Raw genomic sequence first — 22,260 nt, 5'->3', positions numbered from 1 at the left:
AATAATAAACTTAATAAAGAATCATGAGTTCGGGATAAGACTATATTAAATGAAAATCTATTGAAATTTTTTTGAAACATTCTACTTTTGGATAAACTGCTTCAAATTCTTCAACCACAGCAAATACTCATGACTGTCTTTATTTATCATGTACTCATGCAGGAAATTGGTTGTCAAAGGGGAAATTCCTCTTATCTCTAGATACTTGTGAAAGGATTTCTGCAGATTCTCATCCAGATCACTGCACAAAAAAAATGTTGTATTGTTATTCCTTAGCATAATCATACAAAATAACAAAATGAAAGAAAAGAATACAAACCTGAAATCAGGTCCTTCATAGGCAAGCCATGATAGTTTCTCTTCATAGGCTAGGTATGGAAACTATGACCTCAAAACTCTCTCTCCATGATAGTTTCTCTTCATAGTAACATTGTTCATTCCCTTCTCATCTTGGATCTCAAAAGGAAAGCCACCTGGTATCTCCTCCACCTGCTAAACCCATGCGTATATCAAGAACAACATGAATTAATTGGCTAGAAAAGTATTTTTGTTTTCTAACAAAAACAAAAATTATTCGATAACGATAACGATCACCAAAGAATCATTACTAAACTCATCACCAAAGAATCGTCGATAATGATCTTTGTAATAAAAAAAAATCCATTCGGTATCAGCCAAGTGCCATGAAGTGGCTGCATACCCATAAATTATTCGATTTAACCAGAAAATATCTCATGAGAAAAGTGATCGGACAATAATGAAGGAGGAATCGATATACCAGAAAGGAGTTTCCTTCTCTATGGGAGACGTCGGGCTAGGGATGATTGGAGGATGCGGCAGTCTTCCAAGGTTGTCGAGGTCGCCGTTGGTACAATCCGTGGCTGCAGATTAGAGGTACGCGATGAGGTTTAGGATGCCTCGATAGAGATCGCCGAGCATTGAAAACCTCTAAGCCTTCTTCTATCCTTCCATTCTACTCCAATCCCACAGCCGCACGCTCACCATCACCATAGAAAACGAGAAAGAAAGTGAGAGGTTTTAGGGATCGAGAAGGTCTTTGCGGCGGCAAAAAATTTTAGAGAGAGGGAAAGACAAAATGCAGCGGTAAAAATTACGAAGGGGAAAAAGCGGCGAAAGAAAAAAAAATAATGGTATTCAACAACACTTAATAGACAATGATTTTCAAAAACCATTGTCGTAATCCCAAAAAAACGTACGTAGACAACAATTTTCAAAAACTGTTGTCATAGCCTTTAAAAATCGTTGTCGTAGCCCAAAAAAAGCATAAATAGACAACGGTTTTTAAAAACCGTTGTCGTAGGCAAAAAAAATGCTAAAAGACAATGGTTTTTGTTAAAATCGTTGTTAATTGGAAAAAGATAACAATTTGGTATAAAACTGTTATCGTTTGAGTGTTGTTGAATGATGATTTTCTTGTAGTGCTTCCTACTTGGTCTTCGTGTTTGAGTTCGAACTCGTCTGCTTTGTCCTCGATTGAATCACCTTTTTGACTCCTCATTTAGTGAATCCATTCTTTTTCTTGTACAATTTTTAGACAAGGTTTACGAGCTCGATGGTGATTTCATCTTCATCTTCTGAGTTCAATTCGCCTTTAGACTCAGATTTGGTTTGGTACTTGATTTTTGGTTCCCTTGTTCTACTTATGTCTGTAACCAAAGCAATACCTTTCTCGACTGACAGTACATTAGTCTATTCATGTAACTCGAATTCTAAAAATAATTTATCTAGCCTAATTAATGAAAGATCCTTAGAAACTTTATAGGCATCTACCATGGATGCCCACAAAGTGTTCCTTGGAAATGCTTTTAATGTGTACCTGATGATGTTGCGGTTCCCTACTCTCTGACCGATTGTGTATAGTCTGTTGAGGAGATCCTAGATTCTTGCATGAAGCTGGCTTGCTGAATCTCCTTCCTGCATTTTTATGTTATATAATTTATTTAAAATTAAGTCTCTCTTACTTACTTTTGTTTCAGAGGTCCCCTCATGCAGTTCGATCAGTTTTGCCCGCAATTCCTTAGCACTTGAGAATGAGCTGACTCAGTTTAGCTTTTCTTTGGTTCAGGCGCATTGGAGAGTCTGAGTGGCTTTAGTGTCAGCCTTGATCTTCTTCATTAGGTGAGAGTCCCAATTGTTACATGCCACCGGTTTTCCAGTGCCGTCGAGTGGTAGTGTGAAGCCCATTTGGATGATTATTCACATTTCAACTTGCGTCTTCAAGTGGTACTCCATCCGACTTTTCCAGTAACCAAGGTCTTCACCGGAGAAAAGAAGTGGATGAGCGGTGTTGTAGCCTTCTTGGCGGGTCATTAGAAAAAAAATTCTCGCACAAAAAAAATAAAAAAATATTCTAAGACTTGGTCTTGGATTAGTAGTGTGTGATAAAAAGAAACTAAAGAACTCAAGTGGTATTGTACCAACTTTGAGAAAAAACTCGATTGCGAAAAAAAATGATCGGAAGGGGCGATAGTATTGATTCCAACCGACTCTGAAAAATTCAAAAAATAAAATCACGAAAAAAATGCTCAAACGGTGGTTTCACCGATTCAAAGCGGCCCCACTCTGATACCAATTGTAGGATCAAAAGTGTTATAGGGGGTGAATAACGCTCGTGACTTTTACGTTTGTTTTAAACTTGGAGAGTAAAAAACAACGGAATAAAGATAGAAGAGAAAGAAAACACAATGCTAACACGATGAAGTTTTACTTGGTTCGGAGTCTGTGACGACTTCTATTCTAAGACTCACACATGAGAGAACTTTCATTGGGTAATTACTAATCAATTGAAGGATACAAATACAATTTCAATTGAGTTCAAGTAATGTGAACGATAAAAAAAACTGACGACTTGGAGAAAGAGATCTTCAGCATAGTAGTCGTCGAAGCAGCTTTTGGACGTCGTAGAGACCTTTTTAGAGCATCGTACATGGGTGGAAGTTATTTCAATTGATGTATTTGAGCTGCTGGTCGAAGCTTCCTTTTATAACCTCATTCGGACATTTAGATCCCCTCCCAGATGCCTGGAGTGTGATGATGTGGCGAGCTCTCGTCGAAACTTCATCTGAGAAGTTTATCCATATCTAGGCACTTGGACTGCTGACGTGGGTCGCCAATCGTCACACTCTTGATGATGAGATTTTCCTCTTCTGGGCGCTTGGAGCAACTCCGGGCCCCCGGACCGCCCAGGTGCCTAGCTAGGCACCCACTCGGGGCGCTCCCTCGTCGCTGCTTACCCGGGTGCCTGGAGCAGCTCCGGGCGCTCGGATGTCTGAGCGCTTGACAAGCTTCGGGCGCCCAGCGCCCTATTTTCTAGAGAACTTTTGTTTTCAACCACCTGCAGCATAGAGTTAGAAAGACAAGCAATAATATGAAAAGTAAAGTGGTTTTCGATAATTTTCGGACTGTCCAGTCCTGACTTTGAGTTTCGCTAAAATTTTAGGTTAGATTGACACCTACTGTTCCCTTTTCGGGGAACACATCCTCACTTACTCATCTCAAGAGAGATTATCTTTTGCTATACCGGTCTTCTAGACTATCTGGACTTTTGCTCAACATCCAAGACCTCGGGTCTTTCACCTAATATTGTCCTCGACCCTAGGATTTCTCGCCAAGTGACAGCAACATCAGGAGTTTCACCTAGTGTCCTCGACCCTATCATTTCGCCCGACGTCCTCGACCTGCCAAGTCTTTGCCTAATCCCATAGACTAGGACTTCATTGTCTAACTACAACTAGAACTTTCTACCTTTTGTCTAGCCTCAACTAGGACTTTCACTTTGCCTAAGATCTCTTAGGACTTTCCTGCACACTTAGTTCAACTTGCTAAAACAATAATAATACTTCACTTAGAATCTTTTTCCATTATCAAAACTTAGGTTCGATTGTCTGGTGCTTCCTGCACCAACACCAACTTCATACTGCTACTGTGTTGCAACACTGCTTCACCTGACTACTATAGACGGACAAACTCCAACACACGAGCTAATGATTTCTTCATCTTCGTGTTGGTAACAAATTTATTGTTGTGCACACTTAATATACTTGCAAAAGGAAAGTGTAGGGTGTTACACTTTCCTCATATTTTGTATCCGAGATTCGTATTTAGTGGATTATGCATCGAAAAGATCCAAAGGGCCTAGGTTTTGGAGTAGGAGTCGCTGAAGATTCTGAACCAAATAAATCAGTGTGTCTTGGTCTTTCTTTTTTCTTACCTATCTGTTTTGATTTCCATTGTGCACTTGTTTTTAAAGTTTGAAAAAGAAACATTTTAAAATACACGAAATTCACCTCCTCCCCACTTACATACTTACAATCCTACATCTACGACTCAAGTAGCAACTCGGTTATGTCTATTTTATTTTTCATTATAAAAAAACATGATGAATAAGCTAATATTAAATCTGGGACGACCGATTCAGCCCCATTGAAGTTTTCTATTGAGCGCTAGGGTAAATCGGGAAGAGCTCGAAATGGGCGGTCTAGAAGCTCAGCATCCCGTGGGTGTACACCCATTTGGAGGAAAAATCCATGCAAATGCACAGTAATTGGGGATTGAACCACGGATGTTTGGGTGACAATTTGGCATCCTTCCATTGTATCATAAAAAAAATGATCAATCAAGTCTAGTAACATCGAACTTGAGGCGACCGGCTTTGTCTCACGGAAGTTTTTCATTGGTCGCTAGAGTAAATCGGGAAATGCTCACGGCGGGTGGTCAAGAAGTCCAACATCTCTTGGTTACATGTCACATTTGGAAGAAAAATCTCTACAAATACACTGTACTTGAGAATCGAACCGTGAATATCTAAGTAACAACTAGATACCCTTTAACTGTACTATAGCTTTGGGATTACCTTTTGCTGTACTATAGCCCCGAATACTTATACATGATTGATCAAGTTCATTACGGACTTTCATTTTGAAGTATCAACTACCACTCATTAGTTGGTATAGAGCTAGAGTTTGTCTTTTGGGACAACCAATGAAATGGTCAAGTGCTAGTCCAATTAAGGAGTGTTCCTAATCTTTTTCTTATCAACTACTTAAGTTTCAGGCTTTAGGGCAGTTTAAAGACCATAAAATATTTCTACCCGAGCAACAACCAATCGGAAGATTAGATCAATCAATTACATGATGTCTAACTCACTAAAATACCTTCTATTTATTATGAATTTGGATTAAACGTTTTAAGTTTAAACTTTTGGTTGATCAGAATATGTTTCAAGTCGACTAAAATCATCATTGCTTTAACTTTTTTGAGGTGAACATCGCACCATTATATTTAAGATTCTTCAATGAATAAAAAAATAATTAATTATACCGGTAATGTCGAGTTTGGAAAACTGAGAATTAAACCATAAATATATGAGAGACCACTAAATGCTCTTCTAGTTGCACTATAGCCCCAGAGTCGTTATATTTAATCTTCTTTGAATGTTGAGTTGGGTAAGAATTACCCACTAAATCATTCTTGCTTGCTAGTTTTTGGGGGGAGTTCGACTACATCTTCTAATGAGACAAGGTTTAATTGCTCACTTTTATTTTCTTGCACATCTTGTAGGTGATAGCTGAATAATAGAGCAAGTTTTTAATCATAACTTTTAACTTTAATGGAATTAGAGGATATATAATATATTAAATCAAAAATCGTTCAAAAAAGATTTATAATTAATATACTCGTAGTTAGACCAAAAATCATGCCTTTTTGGAGGCCTGGCAAATTTTTAGTCCTTTTTAAAAATCTGGGTTAGGATTTTGAGTAGAGCTCGACGGACTAACTCATGGTGGGGCAGGTCGATTCGTGGTGAATCAGCCATTTGGTTGGGCGAGATGGATCGACCCGTTATCTTTGTGGATCGAGAAATCTCCAACCCAATCCAAGACATATCCATAAAAAAAATTAAAAAAAATCATATCTTCAACATTTTACTTCGAAAAATTTTTATCAATCAAATATATCCGGAACAAATATTTTAAATATAAATAGATAGTACATATATTTGATAAAAGTACTATTTTTATTTTAAAATTATAATTTACTTTATATATATTTCTTAATTCACGAGTCAATCCAAGCTCATCACGAGCTAACCTAAGTAGGTCGGCTCGCGATGAATTTAAGTTGATAAAATTCTAACCTAATTTACTTAAATTATTTGACTAAATTTATCAATTTGACGGACCAATCTAAATTGACGATGAAAATTTTCATTGTTGTAATGTTAGAGTTTTAAGTTTATTTAAACACCTATTTAATTATTTTTAAATTAATTTTTATTAATGATACTTTTTTATCATGCCCTCCTCTTTTCCCAAATGACGAGTTTGATGGTCTATTTGTTAATTTTATTATTTATTTATTTTTTGCTGAATCAACCGAATTTAAAAAATTATTTCATCTTTGAACCAACCGAATTAATAAATTTCTGCGTCAGTTGGTATTTGCTCCATTACCCTAGTGCAACAAATCTTTTACCAATTTATTTATTTATTTATTATTATTATTATTTTTTTATAGTCTCAAGCAAGTGATTTATTTATAAAATGATGATTTTTAAAACCCTAGGGGCATTTTTAAAGAACCAGTAAACAGTAGGAGCAAAATGAAATATTCTTCGAATAATTTATGATGATACAATAACATAAAAAAAGTTAACGGACGGTGATGGAGCCATAGAGGCGTCGCTATAAATTTGTGGCGGTTCGATTTCCACCCCCTCGTCGCATTCCCCTCCGGGAATAATTTGCCGAATTTTATTTATTAGTTATTTGTGTGCCGGTATTTAAGGTCAGGACCAGAAGAACCCTAGCCACCACCTCTCCATCCCCATCAAAACCCTAACCACTTCGATCCTTTTGGCTCTGCCGCGCTCCCGCCCCGCCCCGCCACGCCCCAACCATGGACAGGTACCAGAAGGTGGAGAAGCCGCGGCCAGAGTCGGCCATTAATGAGAACGAGATTCGAATCACCGGCCAGGGTGTGATCCGAAACTACGTCAGCTACGCCACGAGCCTTCTCCAGGTATGGATCTGTAACCTTTCTCCTCATTCCTTTTCCTTTACGACGTGCCTTGTCCCAGATGCTTTCCGCTTCTGTCTGCAAGGGTTGTAGCCATTCCAATTTTGGGGGTTTTGTAAATGTTGTCGACGTCGCTCTCTGGTTCGACGTTGATGAACGACGCACGGACATACTAGTTTTTCCTTTTTCTTTTTTCAGAATGCATTAAAGGTTGCACTTTTAATTTTCTCGAGGACGACCCTAATTGCGTAGGTTCGTTTCACCTTAATGTCAGATGCTTAAATAGGCGGATCTCGAATCTTTAGAACCACATGAGCATCTACAGCTCCATCATTTTCTGTTGATACATAAGGCTTATTTACATTCTTACAGGGAGACTCTTAGTAATGAATAAGAAATGCCTCCTGGTGTCATGCAGTAAGTCCATATTTTAGTTATATAGGTACATCTAATCTACTATAGTTTCATTGGAGAATGTGATCAACGTTCTTAGCTGGCCAGTAAAATAAAACCACATTCTGGACCAGCTTTGATTTTATACTTGCAAACTTATTTTTGTTTTTCTATTTTGTGCATGTTGCACCCCACCTAGTGGGATAAGTCTTGGTTGTTGTATTTTGTGCCTGTTCTTTTAAGTAAAATATTCTGATAGATGATATTAGGAAGCTTACTTTGGTTTAATTATGTGGAATCAGTATCTTGGCGAAATGTTAGCTTTTTCATTAAACTAGGAATGTTAGTGCCATGCTAGTTAGCGGCTTGGGTGGTTGCTAAAGGCACTTTTTTAGCATTTACCAAGACATGTATGATAGTGAAGAAAAGTGCCTATATCCACACAAGTAAGAATGCATAATTATATTTTCCATCCATGTCTTTGTGTGTGATCCAATCCTCATCGATAGAACGACTAGTAATCTAGATTTTTTATTTTTGGTTCATAATTCAAAAACAGATTTCTGCTCTGGAAATAAATTTAGTTACGATCGCTCTCTGGATTTTTACAAGCCATACTGATGTCATTGCTCAATATTTTTCATTTAAATATTTTTTTGAGAGTGATTAATATAAACCTGAGGGTCTTTAACCACCATATCCATAAGGTTTTCAAGCATACTGGTTCATGCTTGTTCCATTCCTAGTTCTTTTATTCAGAAAAAGCACGCAGTTTAATATTTGTATTTGTGGTGTTCAATTTTTATTTTAAAAAAAAACTTGATGAGTTATAATATTTCAAACAGGAAAAACATATAAGGGAGATTGTCTTAAAGGCAATGGGGCAAGCGATAAGCAAAGCAGTAGCTATTGCAGAGATTATCAAGGTTTCCTTTAATGTTTATCCCTTTGTACTGCTTAAACTTGCATTGTGTTTTACTCTAATTTCCACATATATTGAGTTCAGAAAAGGATGCCTGGGCTATATCAGGAAACACAAATCAGTTCAGTTAGCATCACTGATGTTTGGGAACCAATTGAAGAGGGTCTTGTACCGTGAGTTTATCGCTGTTTTAGCTGTTCATATATTACAATTTGTAAAAGTTCTGCCAGATATCATTTTATAATTGTGCGTTTATGCAGTTTGGAGATGGTACGCCATGTTTCAATGATTTCAATATCTTTGTCAACTAGAGAGCTTAACAAGAATTCCCCTGGGTATACATTTGTTTCTTCTTATGATATATCTCATGTAATCTACTTGGCTCTCTTTAAGAAGGTACCTTGGATGCAGGAGTGTGATAATGACACACTCTCTCTGTTGGTTTTGTCTTAATTGGTAGGTATCAAGCTCCCTCACATCTTGAACAGCCAAGGTATCAGCAAAGATACCAACAACGTCAACAGTCTCAACCACAGCAGCAATTTCAATCAAACCAAGCACAAGGCCAGCTTAATGAAGGTACAATTCTTGTATCATCATCCTCATTGTGGGGAAAATAATATTGTTTTCATTTACCATTCACATAACATTGAACTAATTGAGTTTGTTTAATGCTTGATGAAGATTCTTATGCCCAACGTGGAAGAGGAAGGGGTAGAAGTAGAGGAAGAGGGTGGGGGAGAGGATATGGTGGTGGCTATGGTGGATATGACAACAGTCAAGGTCGGTATGCTGGTTATGGAGGAAACAATCAAGTTGGCTATGGTGGTTATGGATACAACCAAGGTGGATATGGTGGATACCAAGGTAGTTTTACTGTTAAATGAGTTTGTAATAATAATAGTGGTTTTTCTTTACTCACAAACATTATGTGGGATAGAAAATGGTGGATGGAACTCTAATTGGGGTCGAGGTGGTGGACGTGGTAGAAGCAATTGGAGTTATCGTGGTAAGTGTGCCTTCTAATTTCCATCTTGCTTATGTAGCAGATTTTCCATGTTGGTTCTCTGTTTGTACACGAAACTTGATATGCAAGCTTTATTATCATTAATCTATTTGATGTAACCTCAATAAACTACCAGTTTGCCTAATAGGTTATTTTTCTTACTGAATTAACCCTTTTTGTTAATATGTTAACAATGCATTTGAAAGATGGGTTTCTGCAGCTAAAATGTTGAATCCATCTCCATGCTCTAACCAGAGATACCTATAGTCTAGTTTTAGTTATTTCTTGCCAACCTGATAGTTGTGGATTTTTCATGCTCTGCTACTTAGCAAAATATTACCATGTAGAAAATTTTCTTGCAACTAAAAAATTGTAGTTTAGGATCATTTTAAGAAGAGAAACATTTGATGTGATTTTTCTATTTTGTTGATTGAAAATATGCTTTGCGTGAAAATAAATGATGAAAAATGACAGGCGGAGCATATGGTGGTGGAGACCGAATGACAGGCGGAGCATATGGAGGTGGAGATCGAATGACAGGCGGAGCATATGGCGGAGGAGACCGAATGACAGGCGGAGCATATGGCGGAGACCGAATGACAGGCGGAGCATATGGCGGAGGAGACCGAATGACAGGTGGAGCATATGGCGGAGACCGAATGCCCGGTGGAAGGGCAGGAGGGGGGAGGGTTTATGGTAATGTTCGAGGAAGGATGATGGGTGGTGGACGAGGCAGGATGGGCGGCCGAGGGAGAGCGAACCAGTTTTGATGCCCTAATTGTGTTTTGCACATGTTCCATCTTTTGCTAGTTAATGTAGGAAAAGAATGCTCTTTTTTGGGCTCTTAACTGTGTTGCAATCGCAACAAAATCGTGTGCTTTCAAGGCAAGATGTTTATGTTGATTGCTCATTATGATTCTGTAATCCTCATAATCGTGGAGTTTGTGCTGTAAGCTTTCTCCATATCTTTTGTTCATATAACTCGTTTATTTTGACAATTCTAGTTCTCACACTGAGTCTTCTGTTTGTCAGATTCGTAGATTACGGTGGACCATGTCAAAACAATATAATTGGCTTTTGATACGCCATCCAACTTATTTTAATGCTGGTAAAAGCTCAACTCAAAACATTTATGCCGTGTTTTTTCTGAATTTTATAGTGTTGCTTATGAATATAGCAATGTGAGAATGTAAAGTTACAATGAAGTCTAATTCTCACGGAAACCATGATATGTTTGTTCATTGAGTAAAAACTAATCTGCAATTAAAAGAATATCAACCTAGTGAGTTGGATGTGCAATGATGGATGTTGTGAGGAGAATGAGGCTGGATATTCAAAGTAGCAGTGAACAGAGCTTGATGATGGCAGTGTGCTAGACGAGGAGGCTGTGAGGAATATGATGCGCATGAGCTGCCTCTCGCCTCAGTTGATGAGGCTTGTTGGAGTCTTGGAGAAGCTGATGGTTGGAACCCAGGACATGTCTTGCTCTTCTGGAATGGATCTTATTCCATGGCGGATAGAAATTCCAGATAGGCACCACTTGTTGCCTTGGTCGCAAAGGTGCCACCTTAGGAAGTTTATTTTTATTTTTAATATTTTTTTTTAAAAAAATTATGAAAGAATCTGCAAGAATCACATAGCATTTCTGAACAAGGAGGAGATGGAGCTAGATGAGCAGCCAAGTAGTGGGGTACGAAGAGGCCAATCTATACAAATAAGTTAACATTTCTCAACATTGATGCAGCTGGATGCGGCGAGAGGTGGATGTAGCCTCTCCGGTGGGGAAGCCGGCTGAGCTCATGGAAGAGACAGGGCCTTTGACAGTGCTATTGTGCTGCAGGAGCTGTGGCGACATAGTCTTGGAGAACAACATGGACAGTGGCTGCTGGGGACGGTGGCTATTGATGGGTTGCCTTTCGAGGTGTGGATGTACTCTGCCCACCTTTTAACTCAGCGAGTTTGGTCTGTGTTCCAAATAGAGGCCTAGTAGTCGGAATCCTTCGTTTACAGCAGAGGAACCGACAAGTGGTTATGACTGTGGCCTCTAGTTTGACATCGGATCGACGGTAAGCTCTGGTTTGACATCGGATTCGAGAAGTGAATTCCCTCGAGTTGCTGCTAATCTTGTTGCTGGCGGATGCACACGTCAGTGATGACAGGAGCACCTCTGATTGGCCACATCGCTGATGTTCGGTGATGGGGAGTGGTGATTGGTGAATGACAATAAGGGTGCGTTGTACGTTCGTCAAATCAGAGGAGCGACGGAGAAGGAACGCTAGCTACTGCTGGCTAGGTGTTGGGGCAGTGAGCAGTGCTGCCAGCTTCACCTTTTTGGGGCGACAATGGAGGCTCCGGTTCTCAGTTGTGGGCCTATGATGGGCTAACTAGCAAGTGCTAGGTTAATGGACCTTTAAGATTGCTACTGGGCCTTGATTGTCAGATCACATACATGGATTTATCCCAAAAAGTGACTCGCTAATCCAAAGCGTCACATACTTGGATTTGTAATCCAACGTGAAGTTGGTGCTGCTTATCATGAACCATCATCAATGTGGACCGCAGCCTTGGCTGCGCGCGCATCAAACTTGCACGAGGACGAATCCTCTGATCGGTAAATTACGAATTAGAGGATGATTTATTTTTTTAGATCCTTGATTTGGATGGACCCCACTTATTTAAAGATGGAGTCTATCCAAATCAAAGGATCATCCCTTAGTTTATATTTTATGGATGCACGACTGACCGTCACCTTAGCTGTGCGTGTGACCACCTCGCCGGGCTGCCTGGCATGGCCATGCTGCCTCCTGGGCGTGTGTGCAGAATAAGTTTTTTTTTTAAATATTTACTGATTTTATTAATACATTTTTTTATTCGACGTGAATATTATTCTAACAGTGCATATGAGATCTAAATGAGCTTCAATAATAGTTCTTTTCTTGGCAGATTGCCTGATGCATCCCAGCCAGTTAAAGTTTGCAGTAAATTTCTAATTTACTTATATGTTGAAGTAGCATTACGCAATTAACAAGTGAACAAAATATTTTCCAGGATCGAAATGACCTTCATGATCTCTTTTTTCTCAGTTGGGCAACTGGTGAATTTGGTTGCTGTGATTTTCAGTCACAAAAGGTGCTGTGAACTTTGAGATTTCCCTTCTACTGCATGTGTTTACCATTCTATATTAACCAGACTAAGCTAATGTAGAAGCGCCTGAGCAAAATGGATTGAATTCTTCTTTTCGTTCCGAGCCATGTATGATGGCATTAAAAAGACAGCACGAATATCTAGCACGCTGCAGTTTTTTGCTCGGCTACTTTCTTTCATTGGCGTATTTAATAGCTCTTGTTCTTATCGGTTGATTTTTGTACTGTATTTCAACATTTAGCCGACACTGCCATCTGAAGGACACACTACTAGCCAGATAAACAGTTGTCAATCTCATGCTATTCCAGCAATTATTACTGGTTCATTTAACTCATAAATTAAAGTTTCCACAATAATTAAAACTACTATATGGCATGTTTAGTATAATTAATTTCATTTGTTTTAGGATGCAACAATAACAACAACAAATTGTCTTAGTGCTAACCATTTGATTTAAACTACATGGATGTTAACCCATTTTTGAAGTAGATTTGGTTTGCTATCTAGAATTAGTCAACCCCAGATACTAGGGTCATGGATGGATGTTGTACAATCGAGTATTGCTGATGTGTATCCATCAATTGATGCAGCTCCAGAGAGAAGACTGCAGAAAGGATGAAAAGTCTACTAGAGCTTGATCCCATTTCAAATAAAGGTTCATGTCTTCTAGGATTACAAAAGAAACGAGCCAGGCTGAAGAGATTCTTTTGTAAGTATCTGAGATACGATTAAGTTTATGTAACCCAATTTCATGGCATTAGTAAGTGAATGTCTTTGTTTGAATACAACTTTATGGGTATTTGGAACATGAATAACATAAGCAATGCGATAAATTCATTCCTATTTTTGTGTTGATACACATGCAATATTCTGTGCTGGAAAGATGAAACAAATTACTCCATAAGATCTCATAAATTAATCATCTATTGCAAAATTTAATGTGTAATTTTAATGCTTATAAATTATGGATTACATGATCTATGAGGTTAATCATGGAATGCTCAAATGTGTTTGCTTGATAAATAATTCTGAACGGTTCTAGATATCATGCTACAAATATATACATCATTACTTCTATTTTACATCATTTCTCACTTTTAAAAATATATTTGATTTATGGGAAAAGAAGCAGGCAGGACTACTAGGTTAAACATACAAGTTTTTGATGGAATAATACCACCTGTTTAGTGAAATGTAAATTAAACGTTGTGGGATCACTTAAATGTTTCACTAAATTAGTATCATTTCATCAAAAACTTATATATTTCACCTAATAGCTATACCTGCTTCTTTGCCCATAAAACGATATCGTAAGACATTTAAAAGTGATAAAAAAACATTTGGATGTATCATGATTAATCTCACATATCATGTAATTCATGGCTTACGAGTATAAAAATTTACACAAATTGAATTTTTACTATTCAGTTCATTCAACTTTCAAAATGAAATTTCTTACCACAAAGAAGCTTCCAATAGATGACTAAATTATGATCCCGTAGAGTAATCAGCTATATCTTTCCAAATCAAAATATTGCATATATATCAGTTGTATATATGTAAAAGAGTGTACACAAAGATAAAAATGAATTTATCACATTGCTTATGTTATCCATGTCCAAAAGACTCAATGATATGTATCAAAACAAAGAGACTCACTTGTCAATGCGATGAAGCTGAGTTACATAAACTCAATCGTTCTCAGATAATCACAAGAGCTTCAATATCCTAGCTCATTTCTTTTGCAAGCCTAGAGGGCATATGCCCTTTTCCATCTCCTCCACATCTACCTTTGACATCGCCACTACAACTAGACACTGGAGAAATAAACCCAGCAAAACTCTTCCAACCTGTGCAAAGAGATGTAACAGTAAATTAATTTTAGGGTTTAATAAAACATCTATTACAAAGAAGGGATCTAATTCCTTCATCTCTTTGATTCGATTGCCCATTCTGAATATGAAAAAAAAAATACAATTATCATAAGGTTTATTGAATAACAAATGAGAAAACATGCATGTCAACTAGATGTATAACACAATCGATTATTTTCTGACACATGTAAATAGGCATGGATAAATAATCACTCTATTTGATGCAAAATACGGAAGAAATATACCTTTGGAAAGAAACAGAGGCATTGATATTGTTACAATGACATGACCTATAGTTTTCTTAATTAAGTAATTTCTTTGTTTAATGATAGGTCGTCGTATACAAGATATCTGGAGTATCATCATTAATTCAATCCTAATTATTTTAGGGACCACCATATCTTATTCTCAAATATAGTCACGAATTTATTTCTCTTGCAAATATAGAACACATACAAAGCCCAATCTCATTCTGTAATAAACACCTCACATGCAATAAGTGTAAAGTGAACCATAAAGGAGAAGGGAAAAATAACTCAGTCATAATAATTTTTTTTATCACCTAAAGGATTATGAAAAATTAATGGCAAAAAAATCATAGCACTTTCAAATATCATGTTTCTCAAATATCCTTTTTAGCTTCCAGGTAATGTTTTAGTTATCTAATTAGAATCAGTGTTTTAAATGACTGTTGAGACGGCCGCATAGGCATCGCCGATGCCTAGGCGGGCATCAACTGCACCGCCTTTGCTGAGGCAATGCTTTAGGTGGTAACTCACCTCCTTGCATAACCGCCGCGCCTAGAACCGCCATTGCTATCATCATTTTGCCACTGCGACGCGTTGCCTGAGCCCGACTATGAGCTTGGACACGTCGTCTCAGCTCTGTGACGGGCTCGGACACATCCCACGAGCTTGGACACGTCGTCTGAGCCCGGTGACATGCCTAGATGCGTTGCCCGAGCACGGCGACGTGTACGGAGGCTTCGTGTGTTCTCGACGACGCTTCCGAACTCGTCATGCGGTCTTGACAACGCATTGGACTCGTCACCCGATCAAAATAGGTACACGACCTGCATAAGTTAGAGTTTAATTAAATAACTTTAAGTTAATAATTTTATTCAACTCCTACATATGATTAGGATAATTTAAATAGACTTAATTAAAGTCTAACAAAATTATCCAATTAATTTAATATATGTATATTTTTTTTTAAAAAATATTTTTTATTTTTAAATATTTAGATCAAAATTTTAATTTTTAAATAATATATTTGATTAAAAGTAATATTATAAAGAATAATAATTATTTATAATCTATAAAAAATAATTAAAAAATTTAACCGCTTAGGCACTGTCTAGGTACCACCTAGGTAATAGGCGATCAATGACCGTCTCGTCACTGCTTATGGCTATTTACAACACGGGTCACAATCATGTAGATTTCTTTAATGTGGTAGTAAAATGATCACTAGCCGTGCATGGAAACTCATATGTTAAAAAAATCTGCATTTGTCAATTGTGACCATATGGAAAAGATGAAAAAACTCAAGTAAATTAAGTGGAAAATTTGAGAAAAACAAACTAGTGTCATACAGAGGATGAAAGTATCGATGCAAAAATGAAACTAACTCAGCATTCAATGTGCAATCAGACAATGATTTTGTGGTTCATGCTTACGGATGGTAAATTCTTTTGTAGTATTTAATAAAATAATCTTAATACAATAGCAATTCTCTTATGTGGTGAATTTTCTTATTGCACAGTCAATGAATATGTACACTACATTCTTTGCCTCACGATCTTTTTCAAGTAACTTATGATGTCATCTACCAAAGTTGTAAGAGAAGTAACATACAAAAATTACAAGGGAACAATTTAAATAAAAAAATGTTTTCTAGAAAAATTTAAATAAAAATAATTTTAACTAATTACAGAAAAGTTCAATTAAAGAGAACAAAAATATATTTAAACAATAGAAACATAATAATGAACTCCACATAAATATGTTATCAATTAAGAGTTCAGAAATAATAACTTGTACGGAAAAGTGAATTTAAGTCTCCAGTGACTAGTGCAACTTCAATAGAAAAGTGGTAAATATAACATGCTCAACTTTTATCGAACACCTAATTATAATATTATTCCCCATTTTAAAATTTAAAACTTCTAAAGTTCAAGTTCAACTTGTAAAGAAGCTTCTAGAGTCTTATATAATCATCATATAACATTAAGATAAGTCACGTTATCAATGTGAGGCATAGTTATGAGATATGTATAAAACAACTTATGTAAAAAGATTAAAAAAAAAAACTTAGATAGATCTACAAAATTATTAGAAAAGATAAAATAAAAAAAGTACTATGAGACAACATTAAGGTGCAACTCAATAGACGAGAAGTTAAGAGAAGATAGATATTCATGCAATATTAAATCACAATATCTAACTCATTGTCATCAAGCAATATTTGTTTCAACTATATAGGATCTACATGAACCTTATTCCTCCGTTAAACTCTATGCAAAGCAATATCATTAGTAATACTCAAATTAACTAATTCGTTATAACATTGATTAATATTTTCTTGATGCTCTCTCCACTTTTTTTTGGCTCTCTCCACTCTATAGAACTTTCATTTGAATACATTTAACACTTATAATGCAATTTAGCACTTAATTTGCTATTACATTGATTAATATTTTCTAAATGCTCTCTCCACTCATTGTAACATTCACTCGAATACATTTAACTCTCATAATGCGATTTATCAGTCATCTTTGAATATGTCCATATCATCTTAATATGTTCTCTCATTCCATGATCATTTAGAGTTATATAGCTCCTGAAGATTAGAAATTTTTTATTTTACATTTTATAATATCACCACATATTCATCTTAATATTCTCATATATGCTATATTAAATCTCTTTCGTGTGCTATTTTCTAAAGCCAATCACTTTGATCCATAAAGTATTAGGGTTTTAAGTATGGTCTCATAGAACAATTACATATCACTTCTCTTTTAGCCTAAGGGGGCACAACAATTACTCAAAACTTTAGAAACGAGTTGTATTGCTATTAGCATTTGTTAATCAAATTCAAATCAAATTTTCAAGCACCATGCTAAGAATTTATTAAATCTTGATTATCAAGTTTAATTTGATGATATTTCAATGCTAATGGTCAAAATCATTTGAAAAATAGAATAATCAATAGAATTGAGCAAAATTGCTCTATTAGGTCAAAGATGTATCCACTTAGGCACCCAACACTTGGGCTATGCTACATGGCAAGTAGCCAAGTAGCCACATGCACAACAAGTGTTTTAACGGAGATGGAACAAAATAAAAATGAATATTAGGTTTTAACACGAAACTTAAGCATTATGCTAGATTACATAAAACAAAATATTGTGCTACATTTGATAGAAAAAATATATATTAAAGGTTGTGCTTCAATGCATTAACTCAACATAAAACGTTAGGGGCTTCGAGTTAACTCTTGATCTGAAACTACACTTATAGAAAAATCATTTGCCACACTTCTACTAACTCTGACGCAAATAACAACATTATCATATATATTGTTTAAGCAACATAATTACTAGATTTTTTTTTCCTTTAAATCCTGCCACCATAATAGTTGACTAGGGGCTCCACAATAAGCTGAAAGCTTATTTAAATCAATAAAAAGTATATGCAAATTTAGTTGTCTTAGTAAATAAATAAAATCTATAGCTGATATTTTACGAAACCAATATTTTTAAAATAATATGGTTATATCATCCCTTATAACTTTTTTTTCATCCTTTATTCTCCATTGAATAACTTGTCTGGAAGTATTACAGTATGATTTATCAATTATATAACTTTACAATTAAAACGACATAATATATCAATAGGCACTTAAATTTTTTTACTTTTTTTTTTTATAAATAGGCATTTAAAATCTTTTAATTTTTTTTTATAGATAGACACTTAAAATCTTTTTTGTTGTTCTTTGGTCATCCATTCAATTCTCAAAGATTATGAAATTATGTTAACAAAACTATTTTTTCTCTTAACTCTTCTAATCTTTAATAGGAATATCATTCATACTAATGATTCTAGCTACTTTCACTTTCTTCAAAGCTTATTTAGCCTCACCTATTGTAATATCATGAACAAATCTATGATTTCTAAATCTTCAATAATTTTTAGCCTTTAAAACCAAATTAGTTGTACAATGCTCATTGAATAGTTAATAACAAAGCTACATGTTTCCTAAGTGGCATTATTACCAATAAGAATCTTTTAATCTTCATCTTTTAAGTATCTAACATTACCTTTCTCCAACTTTGCACTCCAATAGAGATAGTTTTCACCATTCTTAGTTCCTAGGTTATCATAAAAGTAATCATATAGTTCAAGCTTTCGCATGCTTATTACTTTTTTGCCTCAAATTTAGATACACTTTAAATAATCTTATTCTTTAAACTAATAACCTTTTGTACCTCCAACTCTTCTTATGTGTTTTCCCTTTATGTTTGGCACTCTTAAAATACATCTAGCTACATTCTTGAACTTACTCATCATCGTAGTACACATGATACCAATATTGTTAACTTTTTAATCCAAACCTTCATGGATGATTCTATCCGTTTTCTTTTATTATTGTCCGTAATGTTCAATCATTTGAATCCTACTAAGATGGGTGGAAGGTGGGAAAACGGTCTATTGAAGGAGGGTGGTTGGTGAGGAATTGCCCAGGTGAGTTCTTGAGGGGCAACAACTAGGGTCACTAGAAACATAGTGCAGGAGGATGTGATATCAGTACCAACACAGACCTTTTGCTTGGTGTTGGATTATGAGGAGGTAGAGGGTTCAATGGATTAGTGAAGTGGTTGTAGGTGACTAAACAGAAGGAATTTTGTGATAGGGTTGTAGATGGTTTGGTGTTTAAGGTAGACAAAACAAAGTATCGAACATTGAATCATGAATTTGACTGTGAAACCACTTGATGTAGAAAAAATGTGGCATAAAGATCCTCTGTTACTAAATAGTTGTAACAAACCCTAAACTCACTTAGAAATTTAAGACAAAATTGGCACAACATGAAGAATAAGTGTCTCACATAGAAAATAAATAAATTCAACTAACAAAGAAGAATTTTATTAATAAAAAAGATGAACATACAATAGAATGTTATACCTCTTTATAGACCTTAACACAAACAAACTAGGGAACTAATCAATATAAATTGAGAAATATACCAATCTCATTAAAACTCCTACAAAACGATTTTACTTTCTAAATTGCAAACCAAAATTACTTAACATCCCAAAATATTACAGATTACCAACTGAATAATTTATTAAAAGCCTACTCTCCTAAACAAGAGATCATACAAATCAAAATTCTTTCAAGAAAACAAGTCCATCCAAGAAAATTGCTTAAATGAATACTGTGGAAACCAATATGCAGGTGCCCAGTTCGCTACTCTTGTTGTGAACAGAATATCATTCATTCAGAAAAAGATCACTATGATATTAAATAGAAAAGCAACTTCAATATGAAAAATATGAAAAATATTCAAAAACTAGTGGCCTGACAGCATATCACCACCAACTAGCAAAAAAATCTTGATGGTTGGTTGTACTACTTCACATTATGTAGTGTATGAATCAAAGCCTACCAACTAAGCAAATATTGAACTTGTAGGTGAAATTAGAAAGATATCACTGCAAGAACTACGAATTTGGAAACCAAGAGTCTCATTTTGCGGTGGGACCAGAAATACTTATATCCCATAGTGAAGTTTGTTATTTCAATCAAAGCTTTTAAGTGGACTTGTGCTATGTTTTATCCATCAAAGATTCATTATAAGCTCCAATTCCATGAAAATTGTAATTTGCAAGATACTCCTGACGAAATTATTGTTTCTACTTATCATCTTGCTACCTTCAACTCCTTAGGATGAACTCTTTCTTATACATGCATTGCTAAGGAAACTAGTTCTCCCAGGTGAGTAATATATAAATTGTTAGTTAAAAGCAGGTATCTATGAAAGAAGATAAGTATTAGAACACATTGATGCGCCAATACAAACTTTTTGCCAAGATTAACCACGGAAGGATTGATTACGTTTGAAGCTATAACAAGACAGAATGGGAACCGGCAAGCAAGGAAAGAAGCAGACCTGGTTACCAATATTAATATTCAAGGAGCGTCGCTCCTGAAGTAGATGGTGGCAGGAAGCCGGCAAAGCCCAGATATTATTGTCATACGGAAGAGTCGCGGATCGTCTCCTTTCTGGCTCTCCGCTTCTGCGCCTGTTCATTAGGGTTCCGAGAGCAATCCCTCTTCCTTTTTTTCTCCAGACTGTGATCCAATAGCTTTGGCATGTGGTGCCTAGCGGGAGACCACCACGGGCTTCCTGCTACCTGTGGTAGCGGTCGAGGAAGATGAGGAGGTGGAGGCCGCTAGCATAATGCTTGCCCGTTTTAAGAAGAGATTTCTCTTCTCCGCCGTCCTCGCCCTGCCTTTTCCGGTAAGAGACTTTGTGCGGGGTGGCATCGGCGTTGGAAGAGGGATTGGACGGTCTTGTCGATGGGGAAGGGATTTAAGGGTTTGTAGGCGAAGGTGGAGTAGGGCAAATAACTTGTAACTAGCAGTAATCCAATCTCCTTCTAGGCGACAATCACCATCTTGCTGCAAGTTCACGTCCCCAGCCTCACAAGCGCATCAAGAGCGAGCGGAGGATGTCAAATGTCATTTACAAGTCAAAAAGTGAATCCCTTTCTTGCTCCTTTGCTCTCAATCGCAACGCATCTCCCACTTCTCCTCCTTTGCACTTCCTCTCAACTGCTCGTTGTGTTTTTGGCTACCGAAATTCAAGCTTAGATCTCGAAGAAGAAGAAGAATTGATGGAGCTGGAGAAGCTGAGCTCAGAAGTGGAGGGGAATGCCTACAGAGAAGTAGCGTCGGAGCCTCCCCCTCCACCTCCTCAGAGGAGGAGATTCCGACCATGGATCAAAGAGACGGGGAGTGGAGAAGGGTGGGCCGCCCGCTGCTCGCGACGAGCGTGAGGCAGCCTTGCATGCTCGCTGCTCACGATGAGTGTGAGGCGGCCCTGCACGACCGCCAAAGCGGGGTCGAGCAGGGCAGGCTGTCGCGCAGCCGGTAGCACAGTGCAGCCTGCGCAGGGCAAGGCCGTCCGCAACTCGCATTGTTGAAGGCAGAGTTGGGAGGAAAGTTGTTCGACCCAATTTTAGGTGGATAAGAACTAATCCAGAATTTTAATCGATATATGAATCTTATTTCATATATAAATAATTCATCCGTTTTACAAAATAAATAGTTAAAGTTTTTCACGCGGTAATTTTTTTTAGTTTTACAATTTATTCTACCAAATAAATAGAATCTGACCTTGATGGATCCATTGCAGTTTGGTAAATATTTCTTTAAGTCTTTAGTGATACTTTAGCCTCATATTAAATATCCGAGGCTCTTCATTTCAACTATTTTATTAATATTATATATAGAGACATTCTCAATCTATCCATTATTTTATAAAAATAATCTTAAATATTTAAAGTTCTCAATTATAGATTTAATATCTAGCTAAATTTAAATTTTATATAATGTATATATACTCTATTAAACCTAAAACATTTTACTTTCAGTATTTTTAGTCAAGATTTATATTTAGCATTTACCCTTTTATGTATTTCATTTATCAAAATAATATCATTTACAAACAATATACACCATGATAATATATCTTAAATTGTCCAAAGCATTCATTGATGATTATTGTAAAATAATAAGAACTTAAAATTGATCATTGATATAACTCTATCTTTATTGGAAATAATTCATTTAATTTGCCTAAAGTTTTCACTA

At 36.3% G+C, this 22,260-nt stretch overlaps 1 protein-coding gene and 1 long non-coding RNA gene across 3 annotated transcripts; one reads left to right on the top strand and one right to left on the bottom strand.

Moving 5' to 3' along the window:
- The first annotated feature begins 6,781 nt into the window (after positions 1-6,781).
- On the top strand, positions 6,782-10,385 carry LOC122042419 (keratin, type I cytoskeletal 9-like). The gene is made up of 8 exons (XM_042602535.1): positions 6,782-7,041; positions 8,277-8,357; positions 8,438-8,526; positions 8,614-8,688; positions 8,814-8,932; positions 9,038-9,220; positions 9,294-9,362; positions 9,834-10,385. The coding sequence occupies exons 1-8, from the start codon at positions 6,919-6,921 to the stop codon at positions 10,127-10,129; spliced, it is 1,035 nt and encodes a 344-aa protein (XP_042458469.1). The 5' UTR covers positions 6,782-6,918; the 3' UTR covers positions 10,130-10,385.
- A 2,539-nt stretch (positions 10,386-12,924) lies between these two features.
- LOC122042418 lies at positions 12,925-21,630 on the bottom strand. 2 transcript variants are annotated; one of them, XR_006129219.1, is made up of 3 exons: positions 20,555-21,630; positions 14,163-14,353; positions 12,925-14,020 (listed from the first exon to the last, which is right to left on the bottom strand). It is a non-coding gene; the product is annotated as an uncharacterized LOC122042418 (long non-coding RNA). The 2 variants fall into 2 exon arrangements; XR_006129218.1 differs by lacking the exon at positions 12,925-14,020 and having other exon boundaries at positions 14,080-14,353.
- Between the last annotated feature and the right edge of the window lie 630 nt (positions 21,631-22,260).

This window comes from Zingiber officinale, chromosome 2A, assembly GCF_018446385.1.
Source record: "Zingiber officinale cultivar Zhangliang chromosome 2A, Zo_v1.1, whole genome shotgun sequence".
Taxonomy (NCBI): Eukaryota; Viridiplantae; Streptophyta; class Magnoliopsida; order Zingiberales; family Zingiberaceae; genus Zingiber; species Zingiber officinale.
This window is presented reverse-complemented; position numbering and strand designations above follow the sequence as displayed.

Coding starts and splice junctions, on each gene's coding strand:
- LOC122042419 (XM_042602535.1), top strand. CDS start 6,919: ATGGACAGGTACCAGAAGGTGGAGAAGCCGCGGCCAGAGTCGGCCATT. Junction 7,042..8,276: donor ACGCCACGAGCCTTCTCCAG/GTATGGATCTGT, acceptor TATTTCAAACAG/GAAAAACATATAAGGGAGAT. Junction 9,363..9,833: donor AAGCAATTGGAGTTATCGTG/GTAAGTGTGCCT, acceptor GAAAAATGACAG/GCGGAGCATATGGTGGTGGA.